Below are 16,566 nucleotides of genomic sequence, written 5' to 3'. Positions count from 1 at the left end.
TGATTTAAATACAGTAAATGAATGTATACATGGGACACTATAAATTATCTTCCTGTATCTTGCACATGGTTTTCTTTATTTAGAGGTTGTGTTGGACGGACAGAGAGAGAGAGAAGTCGAGTTTATTTAAGCAATAAGGCCAGAGGGGGTGTGGTATATGGACAATATACCACGGCAAAGGGCTTTTCTTAAGCACGACGCAACGCAGAGTGCCTGGATACAGCCCTTAGCCGTGGTATATTGGGCATATACCACAAACCCCTGAGGTGCCTTATTGCTATTACAAACTGGTTACCAACATAATTAGACCAGTAAACATAACTGTTTTGTCATACCCGAGGTATATGGTCTGATATACCAAGGCTTTCTGCCAATCAGCATTGAGGGCTCGAACCACCCGGTTTATAATGCACATTAATGAACATGGTGATCCCCTATAAGGCAACATACAGTACATCCCCAGACAGAAACCCATCATATGTATCAAGCATCTCAAAGTAGCAGTGCTGATTTAGGATCAGTTTAGCCTTTTAGATCATAATGAATAAGATTACCTGGACAGGGGGGTGACCTGATCCTAGATCAGGACGTTTTATACATACAGGCTGTTCCCTCCTGTCCATTGTGAAAGAAACAACATGGTATGAGGAAGTAACCGGGTACAAACAATTCATTTGAAAGACAGAGGTAGTACATGATATACATTATATACAGAATACTTTTAAGATTGATTCAGAAGTGGTTGACCTCATGATACACTGATTAAACAGACCTTTCTAGTTTTGAGGAGCCCGCTGGGTGTAGGGACGTCACCCCTAAACGCTGATCCTGGATCAGTTTTGCATTTTCCCTGCTGATGGTGTAATTGGTTATGGCTACGATTGGGGGAGGGGAATCTGATCCTAGATCTGTACAGGAGAAACTTCACCCCGGAGCAACAGGCTGAAAACACCAAGATTCATTATCACAATAAAGTTCTGTGGTAACTGGTAAGGAACATTTGGAATACTATGGAACTTGATTTGAATGGGGGTAAATGCGTTGTGTAATACCTTGATTCAATTTAAATTGTGAATAAATATCCAGATTACACCTGTAAGATTTAGACTTACAGCCAGCTCATTGGAAATGAGTTGGAGACACCTGTTCTGGAATTACCTTTTGTATGGGGACAATCAGGCTCCTGTCACAATATACATCACTCACTCACACTCATTTCATGGAATGACAGAGATCTTAGGCTTTTGTGTGACAAGAGAAACTTTAAAAAGTGCTCTTTGAAGATAAGCAGCCAATTTGATAGAAGACTTGGGTTTCAATCAACGTGGTGCAACGTTTGGACGGTTGCAGATAAAAATATCACAAATGCATCTGACGACATTCCCTGTTCCACACGGCTGAGAGCTAGGTCTGATCTACACCATCTGTTTCCATCAGAGCGTTCTGCCCTGAATAAGCTGCAGGGGTTAAAAGAACATGGTTACACTTTATTTTAAGGCTAGCTACATAAATACTTCATAACACATTCATAATCCATTCATAACCCATACATAACCCATTCATAACACATTCATAACACATTCATAACCCATTCATAACCCAGGATTAAAAAGGATAAAAAGGGGAGGGGGAGGAGAGAGGGAGAAGTAGGGGGGGTAGAGGAGAGGGGGGAGGGAGGGGGAGGAGAGAGGGAGAAGTAGGGGGGGTAGAGGAGAGGGGGGAGGGAGGGGGAGGAGAGAGGGAGAGGTAGAGGGGTGGTAGAGGAGAGTGGGGAGGGAAAGGAGAGGGAGGTAGAGGAGAGTGGGGAGGGAGAGGGGAGGGGGGAGGGGGAGTGGGGAGGGAGGGAGAGGAGAAGGGGTAGGTAGAGGTTTTGTTGTTTGTTGTGGCCCTTTGCCTGTAAAATACTGAAAAACCTTTATAAAAAAACGGATCAAAAAGATACATTTATTGAAGCGTGTGTATACATAACCCATTCATAACCCATACATAAGCAGTACATGAGCATTGTGAATGCTTATGTTAACAACCGCACCCTTCATATAAATGTTACCTCTAGGGTCTTATTCAGTTTCGTATGGGTTATAAATGTGTTATGATGTCCTTATGTATGTACCCTTTAAATAAACTGTTACCAAACGGGAAGTATAGAGAGGGATGATCAGTGGGCGACGTGGTCCGAGTTAGAGATGTTCTGGACAGGGGTGGCAGAGTCCAGGCCCAGCAGGGTGCCCAGGTAAGACTGATCCCTGGGGTCCAACATCTGGTCGGGCCGCACCGGGTGCACAATGTTGGCCGGCTGGGGGGTAAGCGTGTACTTCTCCAGGAACGCCAGCTCCGTGGCATTCTGGTACCCTCCAGCTGTCTGCTGCTGCCCCTGGCCCTGGGGCGGGCAGGTTACATGTCCCCCCAGGTCACCCTGTACCCCCGGGACCACCCTGGACATCTGGACAGGCACCAGCGTGACAGGCACACACACGTCGGAGGGGACGTTCTGGAGAACGGTCTTTGGTTCAGCCCGGTACACCTTGGAGGGGCCGTGGGTATTATAGGGCAGAGTCACCATCTTGTCCTCTGTCAGCACTACCAGAGGCTGCTGCTGCTCAGTGTACTTAGCGCTGTGTACATGGTCCCTATGGTACTTCAGCTTGTCTTTCCTTTTAAAGGTGGCACTGCAGTGCGGGCAGTTAAAGGGGCGGGCGTCCGAGTGGATCACCATGTGCTTGGTGAGGGTCTTCTTGATGCGGAACGTCTGTTGGCACACGGGGCATCTGTAAGGTTTCTCACCTTGCAGAAGACATGACGGAAGTTAGTTGGACATACATTATTACAGAATAGAGGATAAAAAGGGGAGGGGGGGAGGTAGAGGAGAGAGGGAGAGGTGGGGGGGGGGGTAGAGGAGAGGAGGGAGGGAGGTAGAAGAGAGGGGGAAGGGAGAGGAGAGGGGGGAGGGAGGTAGAGGAGAGGGGGAGGGAGGTATAGGAGAGGGGGAGGGAAAGGAGAGGGGGGAGGGAGAGGAGAGGAAAGGGGGGAGGGAGGTAGAGGAGAGGGGGGAGGGAGAGGAGAGGGGGGAGGGAGAGGAGAGGGGGGAGGGAGAGGAGGGGGGGGGTAGAGGAGAGGGGGGAGGGAGAGGAGAAGGGGTAGGTAGAGGTTTTGTTGTTTGTTGTGGCCCTTCGCCTGTAAAATACTGAAAAACCTTGATAAAAAAACGGATCAAAAATATACATTTATTGAAGCGTGTGTATAGTTTGATGGCTGCTGGTCTAATACACCGTCTGTTAATTATCTAAGAAATTAAAGCAGGTCGGTATGCTACCTGCCAGACCTATCATCTACAGTGGGGAGAACAAGTATTTGATACACTGCCGATTTTGCAGGTTTTCCTACTTACAAAGCATGTAGAGGTCTGTAATTTTTATCATAGGTACAATTCAACTGTGGGAGACGGAATCTAAAACAAAAATCCAGAAAATCACGTTGTATGATTTTTAAGTAATTAATTTGCATTTTATTGCATGACATAAGTATTTGATACATCAGAAAAGCAGAACTTAATATTTGGTACAGAAACCTTTGTTTGCAATTACAGAGATCATACGTTTCCTGTAGGTCTTGACCAGGTTTGCACACACTGCAGCAGGGATTTTGGCCCACTCCTCCATACAGACCTTCTCCAGATCCTTCAGGTTTCGGGGCTGTCGCTGGGCAATACGGACTTTCAGCTCCCTCCAAAGATTTTCTATTGGGTTCAGATCTGGAGACTGGCTAGGCCACTCCAGGACCTTGAGATGCTTCTTACGGAGCCACTCCTTAGTTGCCCTGGCTGTGTGTTTCGGGTCGTTGTCATGCTGGAAGACCCAGCCACGACCCATCTTCAATGCTCTTACTGAGGGAAGGAGGTTGTTGGCCAAGATCTCGTGATACATGGCCCCATCCATCCTCCCCTCAATACGGTGCAGTCGTCCTGTCCCCTTTGCAGAAAAGCATCCCCAAAGAATGATGTTTCCACCTCCATGCTTCACAGTTGTGATGGTGTTCTTGGGGTTGTTCTCATCCTTCTTCTTCCTCCAAACACGGCGAGTGGAGTTTAGACCAAAAAGCTCTATTTTTGTCTCATCAGACCACATGACCTTCTCCCATTCCTCCTCTGGATCATCCAGATGGTCATTGGCAAACTTCAGACGAGCCTGGACATGCGCTGGCTTGAGCATGGGGACCTTGCGTGCGCTGCAGGATTTTAATCCATGACGGCGTAGTGTGTTACTAATGGTTTTCTTTGAGATTGTGGTCCCAGCTCTCTTCAGGTCATTGACCAGGTCCTGCCGTGTTGTTCTGGGCTGATCCCTCACCTTCCTCATGATCATTGATGCCCCACGATGTGAGATCTTGCATGGAGCCCCAGACCGAGGGCGATTGACTGTCATCTTGAACTTCTTCCATTTTCTAATAATTGCGCCAACAGTTGTTGCCTTCTCACCAAGCTGCTTGCCTATTGTCCTGTAGCCCATCCCAGCCTTGTGCAGGTCTACAATTTTATCCCTGATGTCCTTACACAGCTCTCTGGTCTTGGCCATTGTGGAGAGGTTGGAGTCTGTTTGATTGAGTGTGTGGGCAGGTGTCTTTTATACAGGTAACGAGTTCAAACAGGTGCAGTTAATACAGGTAATGAGTGGAGAACAGGAGGGCTTCTTAAAGAAAAACTAACAGGTCTGTGAGAGACGGAATTCTTACTGGTTGGTAGGTGATCAAATACTTATGCCATGCAATAAAATGCAAATTAATTACTTAAAAATCATACAACGTGATTTTCTGGATTTTTGTTTTAGATTCCATCTCTCACAGTTGAAGTGTACCTATGATAAAAATTACAGACCTCTACATGCTTTGTAAGTAGGAAAACCTGCAAAATCGGCAGTGTATCAAATACTTGTTCTCCCCACTGTATTTATAGGACATCTATGTCCACCAAATACATTTGTTCTGGATTAACATGTCAATAAAGGGTTGATGTGAAAAGAAAGGTACGCTGCCAGTCAAACAGACATTCACAGCTTTTATTGTCATCTTACCTGAATGTGTCCTGAAGTGCATTTCCAGACTGGACTTCCCTTTGAACTCCTTCTTACAAACCTCACACTGATGCACAGCTGTTTTATACCTATAGAATCCACACAAGTTTTCCTAATGCTTAGTCTTTTCACATTTACATTTACATTTTAGTCATTTAGCAGACGCTCTTATCCAGAGCGACTTACAGTTAGTGAATGCATACATTGTTTTTTTGTTTTTTCATATATCATATTATGTGGTTAGCTGATATGTTATGTAGTCAGCCGCGTTGTGAGATCTGACATGCATCTGCAATGTATTCAGCCGCGTTGTGAGATCTGACATGCATCTGCAATGTAGTCAGCCGCAGTGTGAGATCTGACACGCATCTGCAATGTAGTCAGCCGCGGTGTGAGATCTGACATGCATCTGCAATGTAGTCAACCTGGAACGCGCCCATTCCCTCCATCTCCATCCACCATCCGGACCACTTACTTCTGCCACACCTTCTCTCCCAGGTGGACACTTTTGTAATGGACGGTCAGGTGATCATGACGCCTGAAACACTTTCCACATTCCTCGCACTGGTGGGCTTTCTCCCCTGATAACATCCAAGGGAGATTCAATTCAATTATTGTCCTGTAAGACAATTCATATGCAGCATAAAAACATCCAAACAGGCCCAGGACCATGTATGAACAACTAACCCAGGGGAGCATTTTACTCTCTTTTGCATAGCTACGGAACATAACACGGAAGGTGTGTATACCGTACCCGAGTGTATTTTCTGGTGTTTGGTCAGATGGTCGTGGCGTATGAACGTCTTTCCGCATTCGTCACACTCGTAGCGCTTGTCGTCGTGGTGGACTCGAAGATGAAGCCTATCAGAATAGAGTTTGGGGTTAAAGTTAAGAAATTTTAATATGCAATTAAAACAGGCAAACATTGTATTTATTTTGTACTAAATTATGACAAAAGTATTTTCTCTGGAGAAGACAAAAACGACCCAATAGAAACCTGCTGAACATGGGACTCCACCCACAGGTGATAGCCAATAAGAACTAGGTATGTTATGAACTGCCCAAGCATATTGACCTATAAGAGCTGCCGTGGCGGAAACTCTGTCCACAGATACTGCAGAGGTGAGGTTTCTCTCCACTGTGAATGCGCAAATGTTCTCTCAACGTTGTCCTACGGACATAAAAAACAACAACATTACAATCAATGGAGTTAGACTGATAGTAGACCAGTCACTAAAGTTGAGATTGTTACCATGTGAGCAGTGAGAGATAGACACAATACCGCCACCAAAAAGTACTGTTAAAAACAAGTTGGTTAAAAGTTTCGTTAAAAGTTTTAACATTAGTAGTTGTTGTGTATAAAAACATAGAAGTTCAATGTAATCACACGTATATGTGCAGTATTCTAAGCACTGCTGTTTATTTTAGGCTTTTTATTACTTGTTTTATGATTACATTTGAATTGAATTTTCCCACAACCCCAAAAAAAGTTTTGACAATCCTACCTCTCCCTCACTGACTTCCCACAGATGAAGCAGGTCCATTTTCTCTTGCCCCCATGTGTACATTCAATGTGTCTCTTCCTGTTACCCGTGTCGTTGAACTGGCGGCCACAGATGTCACAAGGGAACGGACCTGTGGACAGAGTCAAAGGTCAACTAAATATCCCAGTGTCACAGCCTTACTTCTCAATCCAATATCAACATTTGATCATTGACTAAAGTTAAGCTTCTACAAACTTGAAAGAATTCTCTTCAATGATTATACAACATTTTCCTTGACTCCCAATGTTTTTGAGGACAATAAACCCGAACATGGTATTTGTATTTATTATGGATCCCCATTAGTTCCTGCCAAGGCAGCAGCTACTCTTCCTGGGGTTTATTATGGATCCCCATTAGTTCCTGCCAAGGCAGCAGCTGCTCTTCCTGAGGCAGTTTATACAATTTTAAAAACATTACAATACATTCACAGCAGATTTCTCAACACATTAAGTATGTGCCCTCAGGCCCCTACTCTACTACCACATATCTACAAAACAAAATCCATGTGTACGTGTGTGTAGAGTGTGTGTCTTATCATGTGTATGTGTGTCTGTGCCTGTGTTTGTGTCTCTTCAAAGTCCCCGCTGTTCCATAAGGTGTATTAGTTATTTTTTAAAATCTGATTCTACTGCGTCCATCTCTTACTTGATGTGGAATAGAGTTCCATGTAGTCATGGCTCTATGTAGTACTAGTCTGTTCTGGACTTGGGGAATGTGAAGATACTTCTGGTAACATGTCTTGTGGGGTATGCGTGGGTGTCCAAGCTGTGTGCCAGTAGTTCAAACAGACAGCTTGGTGCCTTCCACTTGTCAATACCTCTCACAAATACAAGTAGTGATTAAGTTAATCTCGCTCCACTTTGAGCCAGGAGAGTTTACATTTACATTTTAGTCATTTAGCAGACACTCTTATGCAGTGCGACTTACAGTAGTGAGTGCACACATTTTCATACTTTTTTCCCATACTGGTCCCCCGTGGAAATCGAACCCACAACCCTGGCGTTGCAAGCGCCATGCTCTACCAACTGAGCCACACGGGACAGTTTGACATGCATATTATTCATGTTAGCTCTCTTTGTACATCCAAGGGCCAGCCGTGCTGCCCTGTTCTGAGCCAATTGCAATTTTCCTAAGTCCCTGTTTGTGGCATCTGACCACACGACTGAACAGTAGTCCAGGTGTGGCAAAACTAGGGCCTTTGGGACCTACCTTGTTGATAGTGCTGTTAAGAAGGCAGAGCAGCGCTTTATTATGGACAGACTTGTCCCATCTTAGCTACTGTTGTATCAATATGTTTTGACCATGACAGTTTACAATCCAGGGTTACTCCTCAACTTGCTCAATTTCCACATTATTCATTACGAGATGTAGTTGGGGTTTAGTGAATGATTTGACCCAAATACAATGCTTTTAGTTTTGGAAATATTCAGGACTAACTTATTCCTTGCCACCCATTCCGAAACTAACTGCAACTCTTTGTTAAGTGTTGCAGTTATTTCAGTTGCTGTAGTAGCTGACGTGTATAGTTTGAGTCATCCGCATACATAGACACACTTTATTCAAAGCCAGTGGCATGTCATTAGTAAAGATTGAAAAAAGTAAGGGGCTTAAACAACTGCCCTGGGTAATTCCTGATTCTACCTGGATTATGTTGGAGAGGCTTCCATTAAAGAACACCCTCTGTGTTCTGTTAGACAGGTAACTCTTTATCCAGAATATAGCAGGGGGTGTAAAGCCATAACACATACGTTTTTCCAGCAGCAGACTATGATCGAAAACATCAAAAGCCACACTGAATCCTAACAAAACAGCCCCCACAATCTTTTTATCATCAATTTCTCTCAGCCAATCATCAGTAATTTGTGTAAGTGCTGTGCTTGTTGAATGTCCTTCCCTATAAGCGTGCTAAAAGTCTGTTGTAAATTTGTTTACTGTAAAATAGAATTGTATCTGGACAAAAAACACTTTTTTCCAGTAGTTTACTAAGGGTTGGTAACAGGCTGATTGGTTGGCTATTTGAGCCAGTAAAGGGGGCTTTACTAATCTTAGGTAGCGAAATGACTTTTGCTTCCCTCCAGGCCTGAGGGCACACACTTTCTAATAGGCTTAGATTGAAGATATGGCAAATAGGAGTCGCAATATCATCCACTATTATCCTCAGTAATTTTCCATTCAAGTTGTCAGACCCTGGTGGCTTGTCATTGTTGATAGACAACAATCATTTTTTTACCTCTTCCACACTTACTTTACGGAATTCAAAATAACAATGCTTGTCTTTCACAATTTAGTCAGATATACTTGGATGTGTAGTGTCAGCGTTTGTTGCTGTCATGTAATGCCTAAGTTTGCTAATCTTGCCAATGAAAAAATCATTAAAGTAGTTGGCAATATCAATGGGTTTTGTGAGGAATGAGCCATCTGATTCAATGAGTGATGGAGCTGAGTTTGCCTTTTTGCCCAATATTTATTTTAAGGTGCTCCAAATCATTTATCTTTGTTTCATAGTTTAGTTTCTTCTTCTTTTTATTCAGTTTAGTCACGTGATTTCTCAATTTGCAGTACTTTTGCCTTGCAAAAGTATTCCTCCCCCTTACCGTTTTCCCTATTTTGTTGCATTACAACATGTAATTTAAATTGATTTTTATTTGGATTTCATGTAATGGACATACACAAAATAGTCCAAATTGGTGAAGTGAAATGAAAAAAATAATTTGTTTCAAAAAATGCTAAAAAATAAATAACGGAAAAGTGGTGTGTGCATATGTATTCACCCCCTTTGCTATGAAGCCCCTAAATAAGATCTGGTGCAACCAATTACCTTCAGAAGTCACATAATTAGTTAAATAAAGTCCACCTGTGTGCAATCTAAGTGTCACATGATCTGTCACATGATCTCAGTATATATACACCTGTTCTGAAAGGCCCCAGAGTCTGCAACACCACTAAGCAAGGGGCACCACCAAGCAAGCGGCACCATGAAGACCAAGGAGCTCCCCAAACAGGTCAGGGACAAAGTTGTGGAGAAGTACAGATCAGGGTTGGGTTATAAAAAAATATCCGAAACTTTGAACATCCCACGGAGCACCATTAAATCCATTATTAAAAAATGGAAAGAATATGGCACCACAACAAACCTGCCAAGAGAGGGCAGCCCACCAAAACTCACGGACCAGGCAAGGAGCGCATTAATCAGAGGCAACAAAGAGACCAAAGATAACCCTGAAGGAGCTGCAAAGCTCCACAGCGGAGATTGGAGTATCTGTCCATAGGACCACTTTAAGCCGTACACTCCACAGAGCTGGGCTTTACAGAAGAGTGGCCAGAAAAAAGCCATTGCTTAAAGAAAAAGATAAGCAAACACATTTGGTGTTCGCCAAAAGGCATGTGGGAGACTCCCCAAACATATGGAAGAAGGTACTCTGGTCAGATGAGATTAAAATTGAGCTTTTTGGCCATCAAGGAAAACGCTATGTCTGGCGCAAATCCAACACCTCTCATCACCCCGAGAATACCATTCATCGGCAGGGACTGAGAAACTGGTCAGAATTGAAGGATGGCGCTAAATACAGGGAAATTCTTGAGGGAAACCTGTTTCAGTCTTCCAGAGAGTTGAGACTGGGATGGAGGTTCACCTTCCAGCAGGACAATGACCCTAAGCATACTGCTAAAGCAACACTTGAGTGGTTTAAGGGGAAACATTTAAACGTCTTGGAATGGCCTAGTCAAAGCCCAGACCTCAATCCAATTGAGAATCTGTGGTATGACTTAAAGATTGCTGTACACCAGCGGAACCCATCCAACTTGAAGGAGCTGGAGCAGTTCTGCCTTGAAGAATGGGCAAAAATCCCAGTGGCTAGATGTGCCACGCTTATAGAGACATACCCGAAGAGACTTGCAGCTGTAATTGCTGCAAAAGGTGGCTCTACAAAGTATTGACTTTGGGGGGTGAACAGTTATGCACACTCAAGTCTTCTGTTTATTTGTCTTATTTCTTGTTTGTTTCACGAGAAAACATATTTTGCATCTTCAAAGTGGTAGGCATTTTGTGTAAATCAAATGATACAAACCCCCCCAAAATCAATTTTAATTCCAGGTTGTAAGGCAACAAAATAGGAAAAATGCCAAGGGGGTGGAATACTTTCGCAAGCCACTGTATGCCATACCTTTTGCCTCATCCCTCTCAACCATACCATTTTTCAATTCCTCATCAATCCAAGGGGATATAACAGTAACACTTTACTTAGGGCATATAGTTATAACGTATTATTACTTGTTATAACCATGATAACTTATAATATGTCTCGCCTTTCAACTAGCTCAAATGACAGATAATAACCGATTCATCACTATCCTAACACATTATAAGCAGTTAATTCATACTTATGACAAGGCCAATAAAGCATTATGGACTCATCATAATGCAATATATCTGTACGCCTCAAGTCAAGAGGTACAATACATTGATCTATTATCTAAATATGTTGGATAAAGCAATCAAATGAAATTTCCCGTTCATTACCTAAATGATACTTTTCTTGATGCTTCAAGCGGGCAAACCTGGACTTGAAGTAGTCGTCACAGAAGGCACATTTGAAGGGTCGGTCTTGCGTGTGTAGAATCATGTGCTCTTCCAGATGAGGCCTACGTGTGAAAGACTTGTGGCAGATCTGAACCCGGAATATCAGAGAGAGAGAGCAGGTGAGGATACGAGAATACACTGACTGTACTTGCAGTGAACGTGAAAATGTATCATTCTGTGGAATATGTATTCTGTGAATATTATGTGACGTGTACAGATGTAGGATCTTAATTTGAGCCAGTTTGCTACAGCAGGAAAATAGTCCTGCAACAACAGGAAATGTGAATTATTATGAGGATTATAATTAAAGGACAATTTTTGTAGGGGTTGATACATTTCAAGTCTGACATTTCTAAGTGGAAAGTATTTTTAAACCTCATATACACTACACGTTTTCCATTTACTGCATTGCATCTGTAGGTACAGTGCCTTCAGAAAGTATTCGGACCCCTTGACTTTTTCCACATTTTGTTACGTTACAGCCTTATTCTAAAAGGGATTAAATAAAAAATAATCCTCAGCAATCAACACACGATACCCCATAATGACAAAGCTAAAACAGGTTTTTAGAAATGTTTGCAAATTTATTTTAAAAAATACAAAACAGAAAAACATTATTTTCATAACTATTCAGACCTTTTGCTATGAGACTCAAAATTGAGCTCAGGTACATCCTGTTTTCATTGATCATCCTTGAGATGTTTGTACAACTTGATTGGAGTCCATCTGTGGTAAATTCAATTGATTGGACATGATTTGGAAAGGCACACACCTGTCTATACAAGGTCCCACAGTTGACAGTGCATGTCAGAGCAAAAACCAAGCCATGAGGTTGAAGATTGTCCGTAGAGCTCCGAGACAGGATTGTGTCGAGGCACAGATCTGGGGAAGGGTACCAAAAAAATTCTGCAGCATTAAAGGTCCCCAAGAACACCCTGCAAAACTGAGCAATCGGGGGAGAAGGAACTTGGTCAGGGAGGTGACCAGGAACCCGATGGTCTAGAGTTCCTCTGTGGAGATGGGAGAACCTTCCAGAAGGACAACCATCTCTGCAGCACTCCACCAATCAGGCCTTTATGGTAGAGTGGCCAGACGGAAGCCACTCCTCAGTAAAAGGCACAAGACAGCCCGCTTGGAGTTTGCCAAAAGGCACCTAAAGACTCTCAGACCATGAGAAACAAGATTCTCTGGTCTGATGAAACCAAGATTGAACTCTTTGGCCTGAATGCCATGCGTCACGTCTGGAGGAAACCTGGCACCATCCCTACGGTGAAGCATGGTGGTGGCAGCATCATGTTTTTCAGCGGTAGGGACTGGGAGACTAGTCAGGATCGAGGCAAAGATGAACGGAGCAAAGTACAGAGAGATCCTTGATGAAAACCTGCTCCAGAGCGCTCAGGACCTCAGACTGGGGCGAAGGTTCACCTTCCAACAGGACAACGACCCTTAGCACACAGCCAAGACAATGCAGGAGTGGCTTCGGGACAAGTCTCTGAATGTCCTTGAGAGGACCAGCCAGAGCCTGGACTTAAACCCGATCGAACATCTCTGGAGAGACCTGAAAATAGCTGTGCAGCGACGCTCCCCACCCAACCTGACAGAGCTTGAGAGGATCTGCAGAGAAGAATGGGAGAAACTCCCCAAATACTGGTGAGCCAAGCTTGTAGCGTCATACTTAAGAAGACTCGCTGCCAAAGGTGCTTTAACAAAGTACTGAGTAAAGGGTCTGAATAGTTATGTAAAGGTGATATTTCTGTTTTTTATTTCTAATAAATTAGCTGACATTTCTAAAAATCTGTTTTTGCTCTGTCATTATGGGGTATTGTGTGTAGATTGATGAGAGGAAACAAAACTATTGAATCCATTTTAGAATAAGGCTGCAACGTAACAACATGTGGAAAAGGTTAAGGGGTCTGAATACTTTCCGAAGGCACTGTATATATTTTAGAGTGGTCCTTGCCTCAACTCAACTTCTAAAATACATTTAATTTCATATGGCTATGTAATGATGTCATAATAGACTTGACACTTGAACTTGATAAGATAAAGGTTGTGAAACTACCATGTGGCTCAGTTGGTAGAGCATGGCGCTTGCAACAACAGGGTTGTGGGTTTGATTGCCACGGGGGACCAGTACAAAAAATGTATGCAAGTCGCTCTGGATAAGAGCGTCTGCTAAATGACAAAAATGCAAAATGTTAAAACCAAACTTCTTAGGCTCAAAGTGTTGATATTGATCAGCAAGAGACATTCATATTATAAGGGCTCAAGGGGAGTGATCCCTTCAAAATATGATTGTAGTCTGAATCTTGGGGCTAGCATTTTGCTCTTTACCTCCTTTTCTATACTCTGTCCGTTATCTGACAATTTTCTTTTTTGGATTGTGTTTCATAAAATAAAACAAGTCAAAGCTTACATCACACTTCCATCCCTCGTTCTTCTTCTTCCTCATGGCCAGGAACTCTTGAATGTGGTCCGGGTGGAACCTGAAAGCACAGTGGTAACACATAGGTAGTACACACTTGACTTCATTATTCATTCCTTTTCACTCCTTGGGGACCAGAGAGCCTCAATATAAACATACAGTACAACTGTGCATTGACCTGTCTGGATCCCTTTGACACTGAACTGCACTGTGACACGTGTCCACAAGGTGGCAAAGCTCATTATTTTAACTTTAAGTACACTACATAGAACTAAGTGAGAAAAGGACACGAATGGTGGACTACAGCGTAAACCATTTAATTAAATAAAATAAACTCTGTTTATCCCCTGAAGGGCAATTAAAGAATCACCATTATATAATTGCTAATAACATCTAGATCAGGGTATATAATGATTAATTCAGATTACTACTACCCAGAGACCCCTTTACCCTGAAAGACTACAAACAAGCTTTAACTCATCTAGCAATGGTTTCCTTGACCCAGATTAAGCCTAGTAATAGACTAAAACGCACTTTGAATAAAGATTCTCTATTGAGAATGATTGTTAATCCAGGACTAGGCTTAATCTGGGTCTGGGAAACCAGCTCCTAGTTTAGAAGGGCTGTTAAGGTTTCAATCCAACCACTAAATAAATAACCTCATATTTTTATTCATGAGAACATGATTTTAATTTACAACCATTTTAATTTAGAGTGACTCTTTTCCTAAAAGCGCAATTGTTAGGGATTTATAATAACCAAAATATAGAATATGTATAAGAGTGTAATGTGAATATCAGGGTTGGGGGTCAAATCCATTTCAATTCAGTCAATTTAGGAAGTAAACTGAAATTCCTATTCCCAATTCAAATGTTCCTCAAAGCTTCTCTATTAGAATATGAATTTCTGTTTACTTCCTGAATTGGCTGAATTGAAATGGAACTGACCCCCAACCCTGGTGAACAGAGGATGATGGGACAGACACAAAGGTTCACCTTCTGACGTGTTTGGCCAGGGTCTTTTTGCTGGCGTGCAGCTTGTTGCAGAAGGAGCACTTGCGTTCTGTCTCCTAGAGATGAACGTACTCTGGTGCGAAAAGTGCAAATCAATCCCAGAACAACAGCAAAGGACCTTGTGAAGATGCTGGAGGAAACAGGTAAAAAGTATATATATCCACAGTAAAGCGAGTCCTATATCGACATAACCTGAAAGGCCGCTCAGCAAGGAAGAATCCACTGCTCCAAAACCGCCATAAAAAAGCCAGACTACGGTTTGCAACTGCACATGGGGACAAATATTGTACTTTTTGGAGAAATGTCCTCTGGTCTGATGAAACAAAAATAGAACTGTTTGGCCATAATGACCATCGTTATGTTTGGAGGAAAAAGGGGAACGCTTGCAAGCCGAAGAACATCATCCCAACCGGGAAGCACGGGGGTGGCAGCATCATGCTGTGGAGGTGCTTTGCTGCAGGAGGGACTAGTGCACTTCACAAAATAGATGGCATCATGAGGAAGGAAAATTATGTAGATATATTGAAGCAACATCTCAAGACATCAGTCAGGAAGTTAAAGCTTGGTCGCAAATGGGTCTTCCAAATGGACAATGACCCCAAGCATACTTCCAAAGTTGGAGCATATTACAGTATCATAGACACTATGTTTTAGGATTTCCTATGATCTTCTATGTAGAAGAACCCGTTACCTTCGAACGACTCTTGTGTAGCCTGTGAGCGTCATAAAGCAAAACATGTTAAACGTGAGTGTTCGTAGATAGCTTTTAATAATTTGTAGCTCAAACCATTCTGACTCCACAGACGTTTTTGTAAAAAAGACCCGGCCCCGGGCCCCTTTGGGATCCGCCCCTGTCTCACAGACACCACTCTAGCTCAGCCCTCGTTAATCACACAGGTTGGTACTAACCGATGCAGAAGAAATAGACAAATCCAATGGTACAACCCGGAAGTCTGTAGCTCAAATACACTGTGTTAAAAAGGTTAGAAGTCCTGAATCACACCGGCGGCGCAACGGTGGGACGGTGGGACGGTGGGACCCACTCACGGTGGGCCCAGGGTAGCTCAGTTGGTAGAGCATGGCGCTTGCAACGCCAGGGTTGTGGGTTCGATTCCCACGAGGGGCCAGTATGAAAAAAAATTATACACTCACTAACTGTAAGTCGCTCTGGATAAGAGCGTCTGCTAAATTAGTAAAATGTAATTAATATGTTTTGTCTCTGTATGCATAGAATTTTCAACTGGCTGATATTTAGTCCAGATCATTATGACATGATTACAAGAGACATAAAGGAGTCGTACATGCTAATGACAAGTCTTATAATGCATCATAGCTGATCCTAATGCATTATACCTGAATGCTTAGAGTTAATTGTTACTGCAATTCCTTTCACCTGGCAGTGGCCTGGTTTATGAGCTGAAATGTCTCAGAACAATATGTGCATTATCCTTGTAATCCTGAAGAGCTGTATTTGTTCTTCAGTTGATAGGTGTGGAGCGAAGCCAACAGTTGATAATGGGGATTTTATCACTGACCCTGAAAGCAATCAAATGGCACTGACCTACAAATGCATTAACTATTACAAACTTGTGGGCCCAGAGAAAGTGATGTGTCGTAGTGATCGAAGGTGGTCAGAGCTACCCACTTGTAAAGGTAAATAAATGATGTTTTTGCTAAAATTATCAAGATACCATCACACACCTAATTGTCTTGTCTCATAATATATCAACCTTCATTAACACTCTTATATCAACTCTTTATATACCAGCTCCCTGTACCATTGAAAAAACGACTTCTGTCCAGCTGGATCTTACAAAAGATATGTTTGTGAAGGAAGGAGCGAGTCAGACATTTCTCTGTGAAGAACAGGACTATTACAGACAACCTCTTGTTGCTGATGTTCGATGTCAGAATGGAGAAGTGACCATTGACGGATGTA

General features: G+C 42.8%; 1 protein-coding gene and 2 long non-coding RNA genes across 3 annotated transcripts; 1 reads left to right on the top strand and 2 right to left on the bottom strand.

Annotated features, from left to right (window-relative positions):
• Positions 1-40: 40 nt before the first annotated feature.
• Positions 41-990, bottom strand: LOC311146445. The gene is made up of 2 exons (XR_014614680.1): positions 773-990; positions 41-615 (listed from the first exon to the last, which is right to left on the bottom strand). It is a non-coding gene; the product is annotated as an uncharacterized lncRNA (long non-coding RNA).
• An 879-nt stretch (positions 991-1,869) lies between these two features.
• On the bottom strand, positions 1,870-15,233 carry LOC311146297 (zinc finger and BTB domain-containing protein 41-like; the record flags this gene model as incomplete). Its single annotated transcript, XM_084182787.1, has 10 exons — positions 1,870-2,784; positions 5,067-5,155; positions 5,542-5,647; positions 5,821-5,927; positions 6,142-6,237; positions 6,572-6,701; positions 11,130-11,277; positions 13,606-13,675; positions 14,610-14,683; positions 15,225-15,233. The coding sequence occupies 10 exons, from the start codon at positions 15,231-15,233 to the stop codon at positions 2,159-2,161; spliced, it is 1,455 nt and encodes a 484-aa protein (XP_084038913.1). The 3' UTR covers positions 1,870-2,158.
• Positions 15,234-15,257: 24 nt separating this feature from the next.
• LOC311146444 lies at positions 15,258-16,564 on the top strand. The gene is made up of 3 exons (XR_014614679.1): positions 15,258-15,524; positions 16,110-16,280; positions 16,396-16,564. It is a non-coding gene; the product is annotated as an uncharacterized lncRNA (long non-coding RNA).
• Positions 16,565-16,566: the final 2 nt, after the last annotated feature.

Source organism: Coregonus lavaretus (assembly GCF_964263955.1).
Source record: "Coregonus lavaretus genome assembly, chromosome: 19".
Lineage (NCBI taxonomy): Eukaryota > Metazoa > Chordata > Actinopteri > Salmoniformes > Salmonidae > Coregonus > Coregonus lavaretus.
Note: the sequence above shows the minus strand (reverse complement) of the source record. Positions and strands in the feature narration are given on the sequence as shown.